Source organism: Garra rufa, chromosome 10 (genome assembly GCF_049309525.1).
Source record: "Garra rufa chromosome 10, GarRuf1.0, whole genome shotgun sequence".
In the NCBI taxonomy this organism is placed as follows: Eukaryota; Metazoa; Chordata; class Actinopteri; order Cypriniformes; family Cyprinidae; genus Garra; species Garra rufa.
In genome coordinates this window covers 28,091,911-28,114,914 of record NC_133370.1, presented here as the reverse complement: position 1 = coordinate 28,114,914, position 23,004 = coordinate 28,091,911, and the positions used below count along the sequence as shown (strand labels likewise).

Sequence of the window (23,004 nt, the reverse complement as noted above, 5' to 3'; positions counted from 1 at the left end):
ATCTTTCATAGAATTCCCACGAAAAAAAAGCAATTTCGACTAATGAATCAATGGCTGGCTGCTCTGAACATGGATCTCAAAACACCGTTAGCAACGATCAAGAAATGGCGTGTTTGCTCCGAGGATTTTGAACCAGATGACTATTTGGATAGTTTTACCGGTACTACAGCACGGCGACTAAAGGACACTGCGATCCCAACAATCTTCAAACTAACGTTACAGACAGGACAAAAAGGAGCATCGCCCACGGCTGTAAGTGAAACATGATTAATTGCTAACGTTACCTGTGAAATGCATCCCCTGACGACTAGGTTTGGGCGAACAGTTGGCTTAGTATTTGCTATGACCAAATTCCATGTGTGATTGCAAAAGAAAGTTATTGCGAACAGTCGGTGGTGTTTTAAAGTCAGTTTTGAGTAAAAGTGTACATCATGAATGTAAGCCTGAAAATGCAAACTGACAGTATGCATTTAAAATCTTTATATTATATAATGTAGTGGTTGCAGGAATAACTTACTCTTGCGACAGCTGGCCATTAGGTCCACTCGGCGTGTGACGTTTTTTCTAGTTTATTTTGTCAAACCGGAAAAAAAAATCAACTATTGCAGGATGCAGCATTGCATCCAAGTCCTCGGATGTTGCGACCTGACACTTCCTCATCAGGTAGATCCACCCTTGCCATCGATGGCAATACCTGGTCCCACTCGCGACAACACAGGCACTCACTTTTAGTTGGCATGGGTTGGCAAGCCCCACCAGCGCGAATCTGCTCTCCTCATCCCTTCTGTCCCAGGCAGTTCAGACACACTTTCTTGTCTTTCGTGTACCAAAACCTTAGCTTCAGTGAATTCTGGTTCAAATTGATACGGTTTAGGATCTGCACCAAAGTAAATATCTTCTAAATCGTCTCTCACAAATGTCTCCATGGCGAGGAACGCTGTCTGTGCTGTGCATGCACGTTGGATATGTTGACGGAAGTAAACATTTGCACATGTGCTGTGTGGTATTACTGCGCCTGCTTCGGCCATGTTACGGCAGCAAACTTCCTTGACTATTACGCCGGAATGAGAGTGTAGTTCCTAATCTTATCGGCCTAGAAAACCGTATCTTTACATTTCCGCTGGTCTTAGTACGCGATATAACTACAGAAGAGTCAAGTTTTAAATAGGACAAATATCGAAACTCGTTGGTCATTTTTGAACGTGATGCTACTGGTCTAATAGGATTCAATGATTTATGCTAAGCTATGCTAAAAGTGATATCGCCAGAACAGGAGAACGGCTGAATGAATTTCAAAACAGTAAAAATCAACTTATTAACTCGGGGGGAGTTGGAGAATGAGCCTATTTCCAAAAAAAGTGGAGTGTTCCTTTAAAGGAGCCACAGAGGATGGAAGGAAGGAAGTGTCCCGAACATATACAGTGGCTTGCAAAAGTATTCATTTTTTTCATGTTTTGTTATGTGGCTGCCTTATGTTAAACTGCTTTAAATTTTTCACATCAGTCTACAGTCACAACTGCGTAAAAAAACTGAAATAAGTACATTGCATAAGTATTCATACCCTTAACTCAATACTTAGCTGAAGCACCTTTACAGCCTCAAGACTTTTGGTATGATGCGACAAGCTTTCCACGTACTGTAAACATTTAGCAATCATCTGCCATTCTTCACCTCACCTCTTCACCTCTCAAGTTAAATGGGGGCAGACGCACATTTTCAGGTTTCTCCAGAAATATTTGGGTTAAGGCCCAGGCTGTGGGCCACTCAAGGACTTTCACAGAGTTGTCTATAAGCCACTCTTGCTGTGTGCTTAGGGTCATTGTCCTGTTGGAAGGTGAACCTTCTGAATGCTCTGGACTGGGTTTTCATTAAGGCCATCTCAATATTTTGGTGCATTGAGCTTTCCTTCTACTCTGATGAGTCCTTCCATCCAACACCATGAGGTTGCTACCAGCACACTTTACTTTTGGGATGGTACCCTGCAAGTGATGAGCAGTGCCCGGTTTTCTTCAAACATGATGCTTGGAAATGAGGTTCATCAGACCAGAGAATTGTTTCTCACAGTCTGAGGATCCTTCAGGTGCTTTTTTGCAAACTCCAAGTATGTTTTAATGTGTCTTTACTTTTCATGGAGCTCAACTAGAATGACTATTACCTTCTTAGTCACCAGTCTAACAAAAGCGCTTCTCAATCAATTGCTCAGTTTGGCTAGAAAGCTAGGCTCTAGGAAGAGTCTTGGTTGTTTCAAACTTCTTCCATTAGGGGTAACATAGACTACATGCTTCTGTGAACCCTCAATGCAGCAGAATTTTTTCTACTGAGAGTTTCTGACATTTTCAGTGCATTAGATGTTTTGTTTTGTTTTGCCAGCTCTTGAAGCTCCACCCTCTTCTAAAAAGGGGGCAAGGAGCACTATCTCATTTGCATTTAAAGGGACAAACACAAAAACTGAGCATTTTAGCTCATGCCCTAAAAGTGGCAACTTTAACAAGCTATTAAAAAATTCTCTGTCGGGTATTTTGAGCTAAAATTTCACAAACGCACTTTGGGGACATCAAAAGCTTATTTTACATCTTGTAAAAAGGAGCATAATAGGTCACCTTTAATGTGAAATCCCAAATAGGTGGTTAAACACCAATTAGTCTCTAAAAACAGAAAAGTACTCTGGTAATATCCTTTGTTAAATTAATGACTCAGTTTTTCAGACCTTCAAAGTGTCCATCATGAAGTTGTTGCTTAAAGGTCCTGGTGGACCAGGAGGGCCAGGAAGGCCAGGTGGCCCAGGTATACCCCTCGGTCCCATAGGTCCAATAGGGCCAGGGTCACCATTTCCACCCTTTACAAGAAGAATGCAGAAAAAAAAAACAGAATTAAAATGTCTTATTCTTTAAGTGTGTGGTCATATTAGGGAGGTCTATTGAGGTCTACTGATGTATGAAGCACAGTTCACACAGAAGTCACGTTCAAACCAAGCAACTTTCTTTTGGTCAGTGTAGTGAATCGTCTAGGTTACGTATGTAACCCCTGTTCCCTGAGGACAGGGAACGAGACGCTGCGTCCTGGTTCAGGACACTATGGGAACTGCCTTCAGCGTGACCAGTTCTGAAGCTCTAGTAAAACAACGACAATGAACTTGACATTGGCCGGCGCCAGCCCATGACGTCATTAACAAGGCGCCTACCAGTATAAAAGGGGCGCTTGTGAATACGTCAACCATCTTTTTGTCTGACGGAGACGTAAGTGGGGCCCGAAGCATGGCTACGAGACGCAGCGTCTCGTTCCCTGTCATCAGGGAACAGGGGTTACATACGTAACCTAGACGTTCCCTTCCGGAGGGAACTCTACGCTGCGTCCTGGTTCAGGACACTATGGGAACGATATACCAACGCTGCCATGCTGAGGAGTAGTGGACAACTGACTGATTGAGGAGTCAAGCAGGAACATCACTCTCCACTACCAGCGAGAATCGCTTGGGCCGACGTCACAGCTAGCTCGGCTACCCAAGCACGGAACTCCTAGGAGTGGAGGCCTGATACTTCTAAGCGAGAGTAGGCCTAACTACACTCACCGCTACAGAAAGTAGTGAAGCTTGCCATAAAGCCTTCATACTGAGCGGGGGTTCTGAAGAGCAGAGGCTCAGAAAGACCCTCTAGGTGAGAGGAAGCCTAGCAACACTCTGTGCTTGCGGGGAACTCTGGGAGTGGAGGTCAGAGACCTAACTACACTCAACACTGGAGGTGATTCATGAGGCTCCAAGAACCTAAGCAATAGAACCACCTAAGTGGAGTTTCTCAGGAGAGTGGAGGCTTCTACAAGAAGACTCTCAGATGAGAGGAAGCCTAGCGACACTCGATCCTATAATAGTGCTGTCTGGAGTGGAGTTGGAAAAACCCCGGGGTTTTTAGAACCAACTCTAGAATGGGAACGGACAAATACTGCGTAACCCATACCTTACAGGTTTTTAGCAAAGAGCCCTACTCTTAGAGGGGGATCTTTACCATTCCAGGTGGATTCCTGAAGTGCCCGAAGACTCGTGTGTGCACTTACCACCCTACGTGGACTTTAGGGAGTGCTCAGAGCTTCCTGTGAGCACTCGCCACTATTGTGGACTTGAGAAGGTGCCCAGAGCATAGCGAGGGAAACACCGTAGATCATAACAGGCGGCAGCGAAGCCTGGAAATGGAGCTCTTTCGGAGAACGGAGGTTTCAAGAAGACTCTCGAATGAGAGGAAACCTGACAACGCTTTTCCTAGTCCATCAGCTCTTAAGAGTGGAGGTCTCAGACATAACCTCTATTTGTGAGGGGAGACCTAACTACACTCACGGTGCAAATGCAGAAGCGGAGCTTCTGGAGAACGGAGGCTTCACAGAAGACTCTCTAAAATGAGAGGAAACCTGACAACGTCCAATCCACTAGCTCTTTAGGAGTGGAGGTCTCACAGAAAACCTTTCGGTGAGGGGAGTCCTGGCTACACTCACGCTTGGAAAGTGCTGGAAGCGGAGCTTCTGGAGAACGGAGGCTTCGCAGAAGACCCTCTAAGATGAGAGGAAACCTTACAGCGTTCAATCCACTAGCTCTTAGGAGTGGAGGTCTCACACAAAACCTTTCGGTGAGGGGAGACCTGGCTACACTCACGCCTGGAAGTACTGGAAGCGGAGCTTCTGGAGAACGGAGGCTTCACAGAAGACCCTCTGAAATGAGAGGAAACCTTACAACGTTCGATCCACTAGCTCTTAGGAGTGGAGGTCTCACACAAAAGCTTTCGGTGAGGGGAGACCTGGCTACACTCACGCCTGGGAGTACTGGAAGCGGAGCTTCGGGGAACGGAGGCCTCAGCAAAGAGGAGGCCCAACAATGCTCAACCCGCCAGCTCTTTACGAGTGGAGGTCTCAAAAAGCTCTAAAGTGAGGAGAGACCTGGCTACACTCACGCTTGGAGGTACTAAAGACGGAGCTTCCGGAGAACGGAGGCCTTCACAGAGACTCTCAGGAATGAGAGGAAAGCCTGACAACGCTCAACCTCCCAGCTCTAATGAGTGGAGATCTCACACCAATATATTTCAGTGAGGGGAGATCTAGCTACACTCACGTCTGGAAGTACTAGAAGCGGAGCTTAAGGGGAACGGAGGCTTCACAGAGACCCTCAAATGAGAGGAAGCCTAACGACGCTCAATCTCCTAGCTCTAAGGAGTGGAGATCTCACCCAAATTACCTTAGTGAGGGGAGACCTAACTACACTCACACTGGAAGTACTAAAACGGAGCTTCCGGGGAACGGAGGCCTCCACAGAGACTCTCCAGAAGAGAGAAAAGGCTGACAACGCTCACTCTCCCAGCTCTAAAGAGTGGAGATCTCACACCAAAATATTCAGTGAGGGGAGATCTAGCTACACTCACGTCTGGAAGTACTAGAAGCGGAGCTTCAGGGGAACGGAGGCTTCACAGAAACCCTCAAAAATGAGAGGAAGCCTAGCAACGCTCAATCTCCTAGCTCTAAGGAGTGGAGATCTCACCCAAAATATTTCAGTGAGGGGAGACCTAGCTACACTCACGCTTGGAAAAATGCTGGAAGCGGAGCTTCCGGGGAACAGATTGATAAAGTTCACTACCCTAGCTCTAGGAATGGAGGTCTTCACACCCGTACATATCGATGAGGGGAGACCTAACTACACTCACACTCCAAAGCACTGGAAGCGGAGCTTCTGGGGAACGGAGGCTTACCAAGACTCTTATACAGAGAGGAAGCCTAACAGCGCTCGAACCTAACCGAAGCTCATAAGAGTGGAGGTCTCACCCAACATGCTCTCAGTGAGGGGAGACCTGGCTACACTCAATGCTTTAGAGAATACCAGAACTCACAGCAGGGCCCAAATGCTGAAAGCAGGGCTCTGTAGAGTGGAGGCTTTGAAACGAATCTCTAAAGAGAGAAAAAGCCTGGCAACACTCATTCTTGGTGAGCGGTAGTCTAATAGTCTAATAGTCCTTAGCGAGAGGTGCTCGAGAGTGGAGGTCTCAGATAGAGATCCTAATGAGGGGAGACCTGGCTACACTCAATGCTACGAGTACATAAACTCACCCTAGAACCCACACACAGGATTCTGTAGAGTGGAGGCTTCAAGTCTCTGCAGGAGAGAGCCTTACGACACTCAGCTTTGGCCGCGGGGCTCAAAGCATGGAACAAAGTAGTTAGCGAGGCCTAAACAGGCCTACCAGCTATGTACCGTGAGGATGTACTATAAGCAGAGCACTAAGGGGAGCGAAGGCTGTCGCTGGACGGTTCTCACAAAGAGAGAACACATCTAGCAGCTGTAAGTCTAAACCATGGGGAAGACCAAAACCCGACCAACATCATAACGCCGCTAGGCGAAAGGAGGTCTAATTAGCAGCAGCCAAGAGCGGAGGCCTCTACAGAAAGACTCTCATATCGAGAGGAAGCCTACAACACCCTGACAACGCTCACCGTGGCAGGAAAATCTAGGAGTGGAGGTCTTAAACAACACAACTCACTACCGATGAGGGGAGCTACTACACTCAACCCCAATATGGTAATGAGGCTCAGAAAGCCTACACACTAAATTACTATCTGGACAGAGCTCTAAGCGCCTATACAGGGTTCAGAAGTGAACTCTGGAGGTCCGAACCAGGGCTTTCGCCAAGGGAAGACCTACCAAAATACGCTCCAGTGAAAAGCGAGGCTCAGGGAGCCTACCAGCTACTAGAACTGCCAAATCTGATAGAACTGTGAGAAATCAGCCTAGACAAGAACCTCCAGAGAGGGGACCTCGTCACAGCAACTCTCAGAGAGAGGAGGCCTGAAAATCCTCATGGGGGGTTTACTAAACTTCCCTTTCTCCCTAAGGAAACCTTATATTTTAACAGGGCCCTGGGGAGCGGGGCCTTCAATGCACTGACTCACAGAGAGAGGCAGCCCAGCGCTCAACCCTAGGTTGCTTCTATTAAAGAAAAAGAGGGTGGGGGACCCACCCAAACCTCCCGGTCTTCACACTCAGAGGAGCGGAGTCTCTGAAGAAACTCTTACCACGGGACGGGGTTAGTCTGCCACACCCAGCGGGTGGGTGAACATGCATATGCAGGTTGCCAAGTCGAGCTCAGACAGCGGAGGCTTCAGGAAAGAACTCTCATACGTGAGAGGAAGCCTAACAACGCTTTTAACCCCACAGGAGTTAACAGCAAGTGGAGGTCTAGACACTATCTCATGAACGAGGGGAGACCTGGCTACACTTAACACTCAGGGGCAGTAGGGCTCAGATTACGGAGTCCAAACTAAGTCTCACCCAAATGGAGCTGGTAGACAAACACATACATACACATATAACACCCAATATGTCATTTCGTATACCGGGCCGTCAGACTGCGTTAGTAACTTCATCATAGGCCCGGCCCCGGAGTCTAGGACGGGGAAGGCAGGCGGCCGAATGATCGTGAGGGGAACAGGGAGAGGGGACCTCAGGTAGCCGATTCCAGCCTGCCTCTACGCCTGCGCTGGATCGTTTCCCTGAGATCCTGCTTCCTATGCCGCGCATCACTTCTCCTCTGAGACCTACTCCTTGGAGGAGGAGGGCCTCGAGTGGCCACACTAGCCACCTGGCCCTGTCTCTGGCCCTCGGACCGAGATGTGCCAGGCTGTCCACGGCGTTTGGGTGCGGGCGTGGACCGGCGAGGGATAAAGGACTTAAACGCCGCTGAGCGCGCCTTCGCCTCCCTGAATTTCTTGACCACCGTCTCTATAGACGTGCCGAACAATTCGGAAGGTGAAACCGGGGCATCGAGGAGAAAGCGTTTGTCTTTCTCCCCGATGTCCGTGAGGTTCACCCACAGATGTCTCTCTGTGGCCACCAGAGCAGACATAGCGCGACCAACCGCGGTCGCGGTCTGCTTGGTAGCCCTCAGAGAGAGATCAGTGGTGCGGTGCCGCTCAGTCACCTCCTCTGGGGAAAGTCCCAGGCCCTGGTCCAGATCTTTGAGCAGGTCGGCCTGGTACGCCTGCAACACTGCTACTGTGTGCAGGGCAGCACCAGCCTGACCCACTGCCACGTATGCCCTGCCATTCAGCCGCGATGTTTCTTTTAGCGGTTTGGACGGCAGGGTTGGAGCCTTGAGTGTCGATGTCACCCCTGATGAAAGATAAGCAGCCAGGGTATCTTCCACAGGGGGCATCGACACGTACCCGTGCTCACGCATTCCCTGGACATCAGCATAGTTGACATGCTGATGCCTGTGAATGCGGGGCGAGTACGGTTTATCCCATGCCTTTTCGACCTCAGCATGGAGGTCGGAAAGGAATGGGAGGCTCAAAGGAGGTGGCCTGACGTGGCCAGGAAGATACCTCTCATCGAGTCTACCGTGAGGGATCTCTTCCTGTGCGCGCCGCCACGGCAGATCTAACCTCGCGGCGGCGCGTTCCATGACGGCCATCAGCTCGGGGCAGGAGGGCTGGACAGACTCAGAAGACTCATCTTCGCCCATCTCATCCTCTTCCTGCTCGCCCTGGCTAGCAGCCAACAGAGCACTCGCCGCTGGACCCGAAGATGTGAGAGATAACACATCTTCTTCCAGCAGTGCGCTCTCGTCCCTCGCCGACTAGCACGATAGACAAACGCCTCTCTCGAACTCGTCAGCGAGCTCCACCTGCGAACCCCACGATCTCAGCCGCCGGGCAGCCTCGGCTGCCGCGGGGCCAGAGCCGTGTGGGGCAGATGAATGTCCCAATTCCCTCGAGAAAAGGGACAAACGAGAGCGGAGCTTTTTCAGTGAAAAGCCCACACAATGCACGCACTCTGTCCCCTCAAGAACAGAGCGCGTGTGCTCTTCACCCAAACACATCACGCACAGGCTGTGTGAGTCATCCGGTGTCAGACTCCTCGGACACGGATCAACACACTTCCTGAACTTCTTACCTCCGGGCATTGTCATCTTACTCACGCTTAGAACAAGGTGATCTGAAGAACAAAAAGATGGTTGACGTATTCACAAGCGCCCCTTTTATACTGGTAGGCGCCTTGTTAATGACGTCATGGGCTGGCGCCGGCCAATGTCAAGTTCATTGTCGTTGTTTTACTAGAGCTTCAGAACCGGTCACGCTGAAGGCAGTTCCCATAGTGTCCTGAACCAGGACGCAGCGTAGAGTTCCCTCCGGAAGGGAACTGCATGACCAACCTGAACCGTTTCAGAATTCCTGATTGCACAGATTTTTATTAAAATGACTGGATTTTGTCCAGGAAAATCTGATCAAACAATGATAAATGTGACCAAACCATCATGCATCACAGACATGATACCTTAAGTCCAGGGGGCCCTCTTATTCCTTGTTCACCCTGTGAAAGAATACAATCAGGTTTATAGCTCAAACGGGAAGACAGTTTATCAATACAGTTTTATACAACACTGAGTGAATTCTTTCTTTAAGATAAGATTATTTTTTATACCTTTGCTCCTTTCAGACCCTGTTGTCCAGTCAAGCCATTCTGACCAGGAACACCCTTTAAATATCAGACAGATTAAAATGCCTGCTTATGAGATGTTTTAATATCATAACACATTATTAAAGTCAGCACACACTACATTACATTAAAAATAGTATGTAAGTTTTCATTGTGTCTTGACATACAGGGGTTGGACAAAATAATGTGAACTAGGTAATATTTCATTATTAAGGTGGTTTACTACCATTAGCCTTTAACACAGCCCCTTACCTACTTAGAACACATTCATAGAACTTTTGAATAGTCTCTTTTTGATTTGTCTTGGCAAGGCAGATAAAGTTTTAAAGTTTTGGTGTCTGTGATTAAAGTTTTAGCAGCTGCAGCTCTTTTATTAATGTTGGCTTCGTGAGGTTCTCTGTGGTCGGTTTTTGTAAAAAAAGGATTGGTTTGGACACAATCCTTCTTAGCATTCAATGGTCCCTGTCATTAACTTTCAGTTTTCACCCAATATTCTTCTTCACGGATGAAGCACATAGTCATAATCATAAAGACTGGAGGTTACATTGCTTGTTGAAAGTCTGACAAAACACACATTTCATGCATGGCTTATACTAAACACTACTGCACAAAACTTAAACTACACTGAGATACAGACAAGGAAAAGAAAAGTAGTCTACACAGATTAAACCCTAATAATAATGGACATTTACATTATTTTGTCTAATCCCAGTATGTGATTATGCAGTGTATCAACATAATATTAAAATTGCCATTGCTGTTAGTACAAGCAGACAGTTCAAATTAAAAAGACAGATTTTCTCCAACATTCAGAAAAAGGCAGCACAGTTTGAAGCTATCCTGAAATGCAACCTTGCAGCCTGTGCATTCATCCCCTTTCAACCTGTACTGCTATTGCTTTTCTTTCAAACTGCAAAACTGCAACTAAACCCATGTTACGGTTTTACTGAGAAATAACATTGATGTTCGTATACATCACTGTTCCTCTGTACTACCACATAAACTGGATCTGTAAAATACTGTATCTAACAGCCCTCTGTTACATATTTGTAAGGGGAACAGCAAGTATTTGACTGGAGAAAATACATGCATAAATATAACAATGTAACCTCATCCAAGTCATAGTTTGCATTCAGGCAAATGTGGACAAGCATACTGTTGGAGAGAAAATGCTGTCTTTTCCAACCTACTGGTTCAGTGACCTGAACGAACCAGGGCAATGCCTGTCCTTTACCAAAACCCGAACCAAACCCTGAGCCAAACCCAGAGTCAGTGCCAGAGCCACTAAACCAGTCCTCAAATAACTGGGCATTCGAGAAAAAAAAAGGAAAGAAGACAACATGAATCAGCTAAGGGCTATGGTAGAACACTGGTTCATCTTAACAAGTGGTCTGAGTTAATTATCATTTCACACTGCTTCATTTTAAAGTTGTCTGAAGGCATTAGACATCATATGTAATATGAGCTGACAAGGCTAACAGGAGGAGCAGATGAGCATTTCTTCAGCTGCTGATTTAACTGAAGAGAGAACATACTCACAGGAAGTCCAGGTTGCCCATTTTTGCCATCCTTGCCAGGGGTACCTGGTGGACCAGGCAGCAAAACCCCTGAGGGGCCGTTAGGACCAGGTGGGCCAGGTTTCCCTGGGGGCCCTGGAGGACCAGGTGGACCCTAGAATATGACATTATTGCTTAGAGAGATCAAAATACATTGGCAACCCTTACTATTAATTGCCATTAAATGCATGCAACAAAGTCTTCAAAACATGGGCAGAATGTACTCACTCTAAGCAGTTCTGTGTCAACATCTCCAAATCCAGAGCCGATAGCATCAAACCCATACTGTCATTAAAATTGGAGATACATTTTAATAAACATCATGCAGATTATGGACAGCTGAATAACAACAATATTGTCTTTCATAGAGCAGCTTTACAGACTTTGAATTTGTCTCATTTTTAATGAACTCTGCAACATTAATACTGTTATTTTCCTGTTTATTACTGTGAAACCATCTGTATTGTACATCAGAATACATCAGATTTACAGTAGCTAAAGACATTGTTTGGAGAAATAGTGCAGTTACAAATCACATGCTTTGGTAACAAATGCACTTAGCTCACCCAAAAATTAAATTCTGTTTTTTACTCATCCTCATGTTATTCCAAACCTGTTTGTTCACACAAATTAAGATATTTTTGATGAAATCCGTAGCTTCATAAATTTACCGCTGAACCACTGATGCCGCATGGACTATTTAATCCACTATTTAATAAAGTTCTTACTACCTTTCTGGGCCTTGACTGTGTCAGTTGTGTTGTTGTCCATGCAGGGTCAGAAAGCTCTTGGATTTCATTAAAAATGCCTTAATTTGTGTGAACAAAGGTCTTTGGGGTTTGGAATGACATGAGGGTGAGTAATTAATGACAGAATTTAAATTTTTGGGTGAACTATGCCTTTAAAGACACATTTTGTGCAGTATACTCACTGGAACTGTAATTGGTTTGGATGGCCCTGGTGGTCCAGGAAGCCCTGGTGGACCAGGCAAACCAGGCTGACCAACCCCAGGATCACCCTGAAAAATAATTAAACAGAATGAAATGCAAGCTTTTGCTTTCAAGCTTGAAAACAAGCAACACAACAGGCCACAGCAGGATGCTCTCACTGCATGTGTATATTCAGACATTTGGGAGGCAGCTCAACTGCATTATCCATCACCTTTTCTCCTTTGACTCCAGATTCTCCAGGTAATCCTGTGAGTCCTGGATATCCTCTCTGCCCCTGTATTCAAGAGACACTGTAAGCTGTTTTGAAGCCATGAAATTCTATTACATTCTTTTCTCATTATTATCAACTTGAAAGTAAACTATTTTTTGTGATTCTTCAGCTGCTACAGGTAAATAACTAGAAAAATAACAGTAACACACTACAAACCAATGTATTTCAGATACATCAAGCAGCTAAAATAACTAGAAGTCCCTGACTCTGCATGTTCAGTGCCTTGCAAAAGTATTCAAACCCCTTTAATATTTCCACACTTTGTCATGTTACTGCCTTATGTTAAAATGTTTTAAATTGAAAACTGAATTGTCACAACTTATTAAAAAAAAAACTAAAAAAAACTAAAAATTAATACAATGCATAAGTATTCATACCCTTAAGTCAGTACTTTAGAGCAAGTTTTTTGCTATGATGTGACAAGCCTTGCACATCCACATTTGGCAATCATCTGCCATTCTTCTCCTCACCTCTCAAACTCTGTCAGGTTGGATTGGGACAGATTTTAGGATTCTCCAAAATGTTTGATTGGATTCAAGTCCAGGCCACTCTTGCTGTGTGTTTACGTTCATTGTCCTGTTGGAAGGTGAACCTTCTGTCCAGTCTGAGGTTCTGAATGCTCTGGACTGGGTTTTCATTAAGGGTATTTCTACATTTTGCTGTGTTGCACTTTATCTCTACTCTGATAAGTCCCTCAGTCCCGCTGCTGAAAAACAGCCCCACAGCACGAGGCTGCTACCAGCACACTTCACTTTTGGGATGATACTCTACAGGTAATGAGCAGTGCCTGGTTTCCTCTAAACATGACGCTTGGAATTGAGTCAGAGGGTCCTTTAGGTGCTTTTTTGCAAATTCCAAGTGTATTTTGTGAAATGAGAGAGGATTGAGTGTAAAGTGTAAGAGAGGACTGAGTTTTGCAACACCACCATAAAGCCCAGATTGAAAAATTAATATTGTTTGTGAGCTCTACAGGCATTTTTATATGCATTTTTAGTTGTTAAACCTTTAATTAAGACATGTGTGCCTTTCCAAATCACAATGCTTTAATTGAATTTGCCACAGGTTAACTCCACTCAATATGTAGTAACATCTATAAGCGATATGAATGCTCCTGAACTAAATTTAAACTGTCCCAGATAAGCGTATGAATACTTATGCAATGGAATAATTAACATTTTTTTTATTTCCAATAAATTTGTAAAGATGTTAAAAACCTGTTTTTTTGCTTTGCCATTATGGTGTGTGGAGTGTAGATTGATGTGGGGAAAAGTAATTTAATTTAAAGCAGTTTAACAAAAGGCAGAAACACAATAAAGTGTGAAAAAATGAAGGAATATGAATACTTTCGCAAGGCACTGTACATTCAAGTTAAAAATTGCCATGCCTGCTCTTAAGAATAATTTGAATTAAACTCAAATTCTGCAAAAATTCTGTAAATTAGTCATAAAAAGCAACACTGTACTAAATGGAAGTGCTTTCTCTCTACATGCCAGCATTTTAAAACCTGTCCATATATAAGTAAATTATTACTCACTGGTTTTCCTTCTTCACCTTTGCTTCCCTGTAAAACATAAGAAAGAGATTTGACATGAAAAGTAGAACTAAAAGTAGTACTTATAGTACTATTTTTATAGACAAAAGGTTAGACATTATTATCATAGACACTAGAAGTATCATTATGGGGAAATAATCATACAGATTGTCCATCTTTCCCTGGTCTGCCTGGTCTTCCTGGCGGACCCGCTGGACCTCTCTGTCCAGGCTGACCTGAATGTGTGGGTGGGAGAGATGGTCCAGGAGGTCCCGGGGGGCCTGCAGGTCCAGGTTCTCCACGCTCTCCTTTTTGGCCCTGACCAGAACCCTGAGATAGTTCAATAGATACTGTATTTGAATATGCAGGATTTTTATGTATTTTTAACCATCATACACTGCAAGAGCAGAAGTCAGTTAATTCAAAAATAAGTATAATTTGTCTTGTTACAACAGGAAATAAAGTGTAATACTTACACCCCCTGTACTCTCCCCTGTTTCATCTGTTTTGTAAGTCCCTAAAAGGATAACACGCAACATTAAACATAATCAAATAGAGAAATTTGCTGAAATACTAAAATCTAGATAATTAACATTAAAACAGGCAAAATAAATCTCCTTTCATCTGTGTCATCTCACCTCTAAGCAGCCTTTCGTCTATAGGGGTTACATGTCCTGAAAACTCCCCTTCATCCATGTCAGGTGACACAGTGGGTGGAGCTTGGACAGGAAAGGTTGGTCTATGTGTCTGCAAGCAGTAATACAGCAATTAAATATATTAACATATATTAGTTATAATAACGTAAACTACACATCTAAATCTATTTGTTATGATTATAATGAATCTAATGTCACCCCTTCCAGGACATGTTTTGGAGAGCCATATTTGAATATATATTTGAATGTAAAGCAATCATATTGCTTTAGAGCAGTCATTCCCAAAGGCGGGGTCCCGACCCACAAGTGGGTCGCGGGAAATATTGTATGGGCCGCCAAGTCGAGCACTATTTTTCAGTGCGCTATATACTCTTGATTAAAATTTATATGTGTAGTTCACCTATTAGCCGCACGAGGGAGCTCGTTGTTTTCTTCTTCTGCTTTCTTTTTTTTTTTTTGTTGTTGTTCTTTAGCTGCGCTCTGCATCGCCTGTTTCATACTCCGTCTGCAGTGCGTATGCGTTGCGTATTTTTTCCGCACCCATGTTAACGGATTGGAGCGTTCACATTGCACGCGGTTGCTGTCCGGTAGTGCGTTCCAGAAGCGGTGCGTTTGCAGCAGAGCAGCGATCATTTCGGCAGAGTCTATTTTTTGCTGTGCTGAATTAAAGTGACAGCGCATTGTTCGCTGTAAAAATGAACATGGATTGACACGAAAATGTCCCATAAATGCATATAAATGAAGTCCACTTTTTCACAGTCAACACGTGGCTTTTTGGCTAGGTTTAAAAAAAAGTGCAGTTTTAAAGAAAAAGGCAACATAATACGTGCACTTGTCCAGGCAGAAAAGTTCTTTAAAGCATTGTTTTTAATAAAGATTTAATGCGAAAGAAAAGCATGACTGTTTCTGTCTGTGGTAAGTTTTAATTAAAATATTTTTGGATAGCCCAATTTCAATTAGAAAAGGAAGCTATAGCCTCCCTATGTTGTGTTTAAATGGGTTGCAACTTGCTTGAACAACTTAATATACAAATCTAGAAGTCAAGTGCATTGAATAATATGTTGTTTTTTATTGAGTTTAAACGTGAAATGTCTGTTACTGTATTAGTGTACTGTGATAAAAGAGGATCACAATGCTGAAAAAGCACTTGTGGATTTGAAATCAAAATAACGGATAAATATTGTGTTTGTGGTAAACAGCATTTTCTGCAAATCTGCATTTTACTTAAATAAAAAAAAGTGCTTTGTCAAATATCTGTATCTCTTTTAAATAGTTAAGTGGAAGCATGACCTTAAAAATGGTCACACATATTTTGTTAATGCATAAATTATCTTCGTGATATATGAACTTTATGGGCTTAATGTTTATTGGGTCACAAGGATTTATCGACTTTAAAATGTGGGTCCCCAGAAAAAAAGTTTGGGAAACACTGCTTTAGAGTGTTATATACTGCATCTAGTGTAATTTTTGGAGTTCAGGTACTCCCTTCCCCATTCATTTTCATTAGATGGAGCAGTCAGGCCATTCTGCAAAAAAAAAAAAAAAAAAAACATTCCTGTGTTCCAAGCAAAAAAGCAAAGCACCCAGTTTCTTTTTGTGTGAACTATTCCTTTACCATTAGAAAATGTTACTCTTCACATTTAAAGTGCACTAAGAACATCAAACAGCGATATTTTTGGCTCAGCGCTGATACATAAATGATGTTCTTTCTGTCATGTATTTCTCTGAGAGAGCAGAAGATTTAAACCCTTTTGATTCCTCTGAATATTGTAACTAAATGTAACTCCCTGTAAGAAGACTGAACCTCTTTGTTTCCTGTTTGGCAAAGATAAATAAAGCCCAATTTCACCAAAGGAATAATTTCATTGACTGCAAACGCACATAACAAGACAAACAAATATGAAAACTATTTCTTCTTTCATGCTCTTCTATTCATTCGTGAAATATGTTTTGCATTTGTGCATATAGTTTAGAAAGAACGTCTCAGGTTACGTATGTAACCCTGGTTCCCTGAGGGAACGAGACACTGCGTCCTGAAACGCTATGGGGAACGCCATTGGCGGGCCGCACTCTGAGTCATAGTCCAACGTCCAATTAGAAACGGGAGTGACGTCACAGGCGCGGTGACGTCAGCGACCAGGAAGTATAAAAGCACGTGCGTTTGAAGCCGGCGTCAGCTCAAGGGAATGAAGCGAGCGCCGCAGGGGTGCGGGAATTATGGTCCGAGACGCAGTGTCTCGTTCCCTCAGGGAACCAGGGTTACATACGTAACCTGAGACGTTCCCTTCCGGGAACTCAACACTGCGTCCTGAAACGCTATGGGGAACGAGGTATCAACGCCCCCATAATTTCCAAAGCCCTGCCTAGTGTCTGCTAGGACAAGGGTGGAAAAAGTTGTGTCTGGTGAAACTTGCCAGAGCACAGGAACAAACCTCAGCCTGGGGAACTTGCCAGGACATGAGTGGTAATACATCTCTGTCTGTGGAGCCCACCAGACAAGAGGGAGAGAGATTGTACCTCGGCCCTCGGGCACACGAGGGTAAAATAGTCCTTTGACTGGTCTCGCAAGACCGTGAAGGAAACAGCGTCTAGAATACTTACCTGCTGAGACACTGTGGTGACTCCGCCTGGTAATCTTGCCAGGACGCGAGTGGTAATACATCTCTGTCTGTGATCCACCACCAGACAAGAGGGATATATGAACCTCGGCCCTCAGGCACTCGAGGAGAATTGGTAGTCCTTTGTCTGCATTACAGCCAGTACAAGAGGGACACAAGAAGTGCCTGGTGATCTTGCCAGGGCACTGGGATTCATCTCTGTCTGTGATCAGCCACCAGACAGGAGGGATAAATGAGCCTCGGCCCTCAGGCACACGAGGAGCAATGGTAGTCCTTTGTCTGCATTACAGCCAGTACAAGAGGGACACAAGAAGTGCCTGGTGATCTTGCCAGGGCACTGGGATTCATCTCTGTCTGTGATCAGCCACCAGACAGGAGGGATAAATGAGCCTCGGCCCTCAGGCACACGAGGAGCAATGGTAGTCCTTTGTCTGCATTACAGCCAGTACAAGAGGGACACAAGAAGTGCCTGGTGATCTTGCCAGGGCACTGGGATTCATCTCTGTCTGTGATCAGCCACCAGACAGGAGGGATAAATGAGCCTTGGCCCTCAGGCACACGAGGAGCAATGGTAGTCCTTTGTCTGCGTTATAGCCAGAACAAGAGGGACACAAGAAGTACCTGGTGAATTTGCCAGGACACTGGAATACATCTCTGTCTGTGATCAACCACCAGACAAGAGGGATATATGAACCTCGGCCCTCAGGCACACGAGGAGGAATGGTAGTCCTTTGTCTGCGTTACAGCCAGAGCAAGAGGGACACAAGAAGTGCCTGGTGAACTTGCCAGGACACTGGAATACATCTCTGTCTGTGATCAACCACCAGACAAGAGGGATATATGAACCTCGGCCCTCAGGCACAGGAGGAGAAGTGGTAGTCCTTTGTCTGCGCTATAGCCAGAACAAGAGGGACACAAGAAGTGCCTGGTGATCTTGCCAGAACACTGGAATGGCTCCGCCTGGGGAAATTGCCAGGACGCGAGTAGTAATACATCTCCGTCTGTGATAGACCACCAGACCAGAGGGATATGAGCCTCAGCCCTCAAGCACGCGAGGCGAGATAACACAGCACTTGCCTGGGGAACTGCCAGGCCAAGAGGGTAGAAATCCATCTCCTGACTGGGGAACTGCCAGACCAGGAGGAGAGTAAACTACTTCAGTTAGGACACAGCCAGAACGCTGAGGGATGAGGAGTGCCTGGTAAATAGGTGCCAGGACACGAGAAATACACCTTTGTCTGGGGAAACTGCCAGACCAAAGGGGTAAAATCTCTTTTCCTTAATAGAAGAAAAGCGCCTTTTTGACCTCTGGGCCTAGCTTGCTAGGGCGAGAAGATGAATGAGCCAGGAGTGGCTCTGAGGTCAAGTTCGTAAAACCTGACGAACGTTAAAGGTGAGGACCAACCCGCCGCACTGCAGATGTCCTGGATAGGGACACCTGCCATCAGAGCTTTAGAGGCTGAGACGCCTCGAGTTGAGTGAGCCTTGACTCCCAACGGGGATGGGAGACCAGAGGACTCATAGGCAGTAGAGATGGCATCAACGATCCACTTACTGATAGTAGGCTTGGAAGCCGGGCATCCCCTCTTAGGGGGGCCGTAACAAACCAAGAGTTGCTCTGATTTACGCCACAGGGCAGCTCTGTGGACGTAAGTGTCTAGTGCTCTTACTGGACACATTAAGTTATACTTCCTATGGTCGTGCTCCACGAATGGAGGAGGATAAAACGCTTGGAGCATTATTGGCTGTGGTGTTGCTGACGGGACCTTAGGTACATACCCAGCTCTTGGGTAAAGGAATGCTTTGGCCAACCCAGGGGCAAAGTCAATGTAAGAAGGGGCCACCGAAAGGGCCTGCAGGTCCCCGACTCTCTTGAGAGACGTTAGCGCAAGCAGCAGTGCTGTCTTTAGAGTAAGCATCCGATCGGAGACCTCCTCTAGAGGCTCGAAGGGAGGCTTACACAGCGCCTCCAACACCACAGCTAAGTCCCACGTGAGGACTCTCGGTTTCGCACGAGGCCTCAACCTGAGTGCACCGCGGAGGAAACGTGAGACCAGGGGGTTTTTGCCCACTGTGAGGCCGCCATGAAGGGCGTGGTAAGCCGATATAGCCGCCACGTACACCTTCAGGGTGGAGTGAGCTAACCCTGCGGAAAGACGAGTTTGCAGGAACTCCAGCACTGTACCAATCGGGCAGTGAACTGGGTCTAAACGGCGTTCATGACACCATGAAGCAAACAAGTTCCACTTTAGGCCATAAAGTTTCCTCGTAGATGGAGCTCTGGATTGAAGGATGGTCTCGACAACCTCAGTTGGGAGACCAGCTTCTATGAGTTGTGCCCCCTCAGGGGCCACACCCATAACTTCCACTTCTCTGGGTGGGGGTGGCAAATTGCGCCCCCAGCCTGGGAGAGAAGGTCCCACCTGACAGGAATCTCCCATGGAGAGCCGTCGAGGAGGGTGATTATATCCGAGAACCATACTCGGGCCGGCCAGTACGGGGCTACTAGTAACAGCCGTACACCGTACCGGCGTACTCTTTCCAGAACTCCCGGGAGCAGAGCGATCGGGGGAAAAGCGTACAGACGGAGCCTCGGCCACGTCTGTACCATGGCATCCAGTCCAAGAGGAGCTGGAGGAACTAGAGAGTACCAAAGGGGACATTGCGATGTCTCCTGAGTCGCAAAGAGGTCCACTTGGGCTTGACCGAATACTCTCCAGATTTGCTTCACCACCTCTGGGTGAAGCATCCATTCCCTGGGCCTTGGCCCCTGCCTCGACAGGACGTCTGCTCCCACATTGAGGCGTCCAGGAATGTGAACTGCTCTCAATGAGAGAAGCTTCCCTTGAGACCACATGATGATCTGGTACGCCAGCTTGTACAAGGGGCGTGAACGCAGACCTCCCTGGTGGTTTATGTAGTAGACTACCGCAGTGTTGTCTGTACGGACCAGCACGTGACGGTTTCTTAGGTCTGGAAGGAAATGCTTCAGAGCCCGGAACACGGCCAGCATTTCTAGGCAATTTATGTGCCAAGAGTGATGATGGTCGTTCCACAGGCCACGGGCCGAGCGGCCACTCATGACCGCTCCCCACCCGGTGAGGGATGCATCTGTCGCTAGCGTGACGCGGCGGCAAGGAGCTCCCAGCACTGGACATTGAGATAGGAACCAGGGCTTCTTCCACATGACTAAGGTACGTAGGCAGCGCCGCGTGACCTTGATCTTGCGGAATGGGTTCCCCCTCGGGGAAAACCCTTTGGTTTTGAGCCACCACTGTAGTGGTCTCATGTACAGCAGTCCAAGAGGTATCACGTTGGATGCAGCTGCCATAAGACCTAACAGTACTTGGAACTGTTTGACAGTGAGTAGCAGGCCCAGCTTGACCGCATTTGCTGCAGTAAGGATCGACTCGATCCGAGCAGGTGACATTCGTGCCTGCATCGTGGCCGAATCCCAGACTACACCTAGATAAGTGGTTCTCTGTAATGGAGAAAGCACACTTTTCTTGGCGTTGAGCCTCAACCCCAGCTTCTTCATATGAGCAAGAACAACATCTCGATGTTGAGCCGCTAACTGTTCTGAACTGGCTAGGATGAGCCAGTCGTCTATGTAGTTGAGTATGCGGATGCCCTGGAGTCGCAGAGGAGCCAGAGCAGCATCCACACACTTCGTGAAAGTTCGGGGTGAGAGCGCTAGGCCGAACGGAAGAACTCTGTATTGGTAAGCTTTGCCCCTGAAAGCGAACCTGAGAAACTTCCGGTGTTGAGGCAAGGCAAGGCAAGGCAAGGCAAGGCAAGTTTATTTATATAGCACATTTCATACACAATGGTAATTCAAAGTGCTGTACATAAAAAGGAATTAAAATCACAATAGCATAAAATTTTAAAATAATAATATTTAAAAAAGAAAAGAAAATGATTTCAAATTAATTAATACAGTAAAATGATTATGCATAAAATAATGCAAACTGTTCGGACGTAGCACAGTGCTCATTCAATAAATGCACAACTGAACAGGTGAGTTTTGAGTCTGCATTTAAATGTGGCTAATGTATTAGCACATCTGATCTCTTCTGGAAGCTGGTTCCAACTGCGGGCGGCATAATAGCTTAAAGCGGATTCCCCTTGTTTTGTGTGAACCCTTGATATTACTAACTGACTCGATCCTAGTGATCTGAGTTGTCTGTTAGGTTTATATTCAGTGAGCATATCTGCAATGTATGTAGGTCCTAGGCCATTGAGTGCTTTATAAACAAGTAAAAGTACTTTAAAATCTATCCTAAACATAACTGGAAGCCAGTGTAAGGACCTAAGGACTGGTGTAATATGCTCTGATTTTTTGGTTCTAGTCAGAATCCTGGCAGCAGCGTTCTGTATGAGCTGCAGCTGTCTAATGGTCTTCTTGGGAAGGCCGGTGAGGAGACCATTACAATAGTCTACCCTGCTGGTGATAAAGGCGTGAACAAGTTTCTCCAAATCTTGACGGGAAACAAAACATCTAATTCTTGCAATGTTTTTAAGATGATAGTATGCTGATTTAGTTACTGCTTTGACATGACTACTGAAACTGAGGTCTGACTCCAGAATCACACCCAGATTCTTGACTTGATTTTTTGTTTTTTGACCCCTAGTGTCAAGGTACGCATTTACCTTATGAACTTCATCTTTGTTTCCAAATGCAATGACTTCCGTTTTCTCCTTGTTTAACTGTAAAAAGTTTTGGCACATCCAACTGTTAATTTCATCAATGCATTGGCAGAGAGAGTCAATGGGGCTGTAGTCATTTGGCGATAAGGCTAGGTAGATCTGGGTATCATCTGCATAGCTGTGATATGCAATTTTGTTCTTTCTCATTATTTGACTTAGTGGGAGCATATACAGGCTGAACAACAGCGGCGCTAAAATTGAGCCTTGTGGGACTCCGCATGTCATGGACGTCCACTTAGACTTATGTTCTCCTATACTCACATAATAGCCTCTCCCTTCTAAGTATGACCTGAACCATTTGAGAACCATCCCAGAAAGCCCGACCCAGTTTTCCAGTCTATCTAAAAGAATGTTATGATCGACAGTGTCGAACGCAGCACTGAGATCTAGTAATACCAGCACTGATATTTTGCCGGAATCTGAATTTAGGCGAATATCATTTATTATCTTTATGAGCGCTGTCTCTGTGCTATGATGTTGTCTGAAGCCAGATTGGAAATGGTCCAGGTATCCATTTGAGTTTATGTAGTGATTCAGCTGATTGAAAACAACCTTTTCAATAATCTTTCCTATAAAAGGAAGATTTGATATTGGTCTATAGTTGCTCAATATGGTGTTATCAAGATTTTTCTTTTTCAGAAGGGGCTTAACGGCTGCAGTTTTCAGGGAGTTTGGAAAAGTCCCAGAAAGAAGTGAGGTGTTCACCACTTTTAAAAGATCTGCTTCTAAACAGCTAAGCACACTTTTGAAAAAAGATGTGGGAAGTGTGTCGAGGTGGCAGGTTGACGATTTGAGGTGCTTTACTGTTTCTTCCAAAATGTTGCTATCGATTTCTTCAAAAGTAGACATAATGACTTCTTTTTGAAATTGCGGTCGAATCTGTCTGACCTCTGCATAACTTGAGGGTGTGCTAATTGTCTTTCTGATATTATTTATCTTCTCAGAAAAGAAGGAAGCAAACTCATCGCACTTGCTGTCAGAGAGCAGTTCACTAGGGATCTGACTAGGGGGGTTTGTTAGTCTCTCAACGGTAGCAAAAAGAGTGCGAGTGTTGTTTAAGTTGCTGTTTATAAGGTTTGAGAAGAATGTTTGTCTAGCTTTACCTAGTTCAACATTGAAAGCATGCAGGCTGTCTTTATAGATGCTATAGTGAATTTCAAGTTTTGTCTTCCGCCACATCCGCTCAGCTTTTCTGCATTGTCTTTTTATTATCTGTACTGCTGTTGATTTTCTCCACGGTGATTTCTGTCCAATT

General features: G+C 45.4%; 1 protein-coding gene across 3 annotated transcripts in view; it reads right to left on the bottom strand.

Moving 5' to 3' along the window:
- The window catches only part of col15a1b (collagen, type XV, alpha 1b), a 91,996-nt gene that overhangs the window by 25,050 nt on the left and 43,942 nt on the right, over window positions 1-23,004 (bottom strand). For all 3 annotated transcript variants that reach the window (XM_073848776.1, XM_073848774.1, XM_073848775.1), the window contains 11 exons: window positions 14,407-14,515; window positions 14,245-14,285; window positions 13,934-14,098; window positions 13,772-13,798; window positions 12,178-12,240; window positions 11,948-12,034; window positions 11,245-11,301; window positions 11,000-11,131; window positions 9,446-9,499; window positions 9,299-9,334; window positions 2,708-2,836 (listed from right to left, as the gene is read on the bottom strand). In XM_073848776.1, the coding sequence (XP_073704877.1) occupies window positions 2,708-2,836; window positions 9,299-9,334; window positions 9,446-9,499; window positions 11,000-11,131; window positions 11,245-11,301; window positions 11,948-12,034; window positions 12,178-12,240; window positions 13,772-13,798; window positions 13,934-14,098; window positions 14,245-14,285; window positions 14,407-14,515 (900 nt within the window). The remainder of the gene's footprint in view (window positions 1-2,707; window positions 2,837-9,298; window positions 9,335-9,445; window positions 9,500-10,999; window positions 11,132-11,244; window positions 11,302-11,947; window positions 12,035-12,177; window positions 12,241-13,771; window positions 13,799-13,933; window positions 14,099-14,244; window positions 14,286-14,406; window positions 14,516-23,004) is intronic.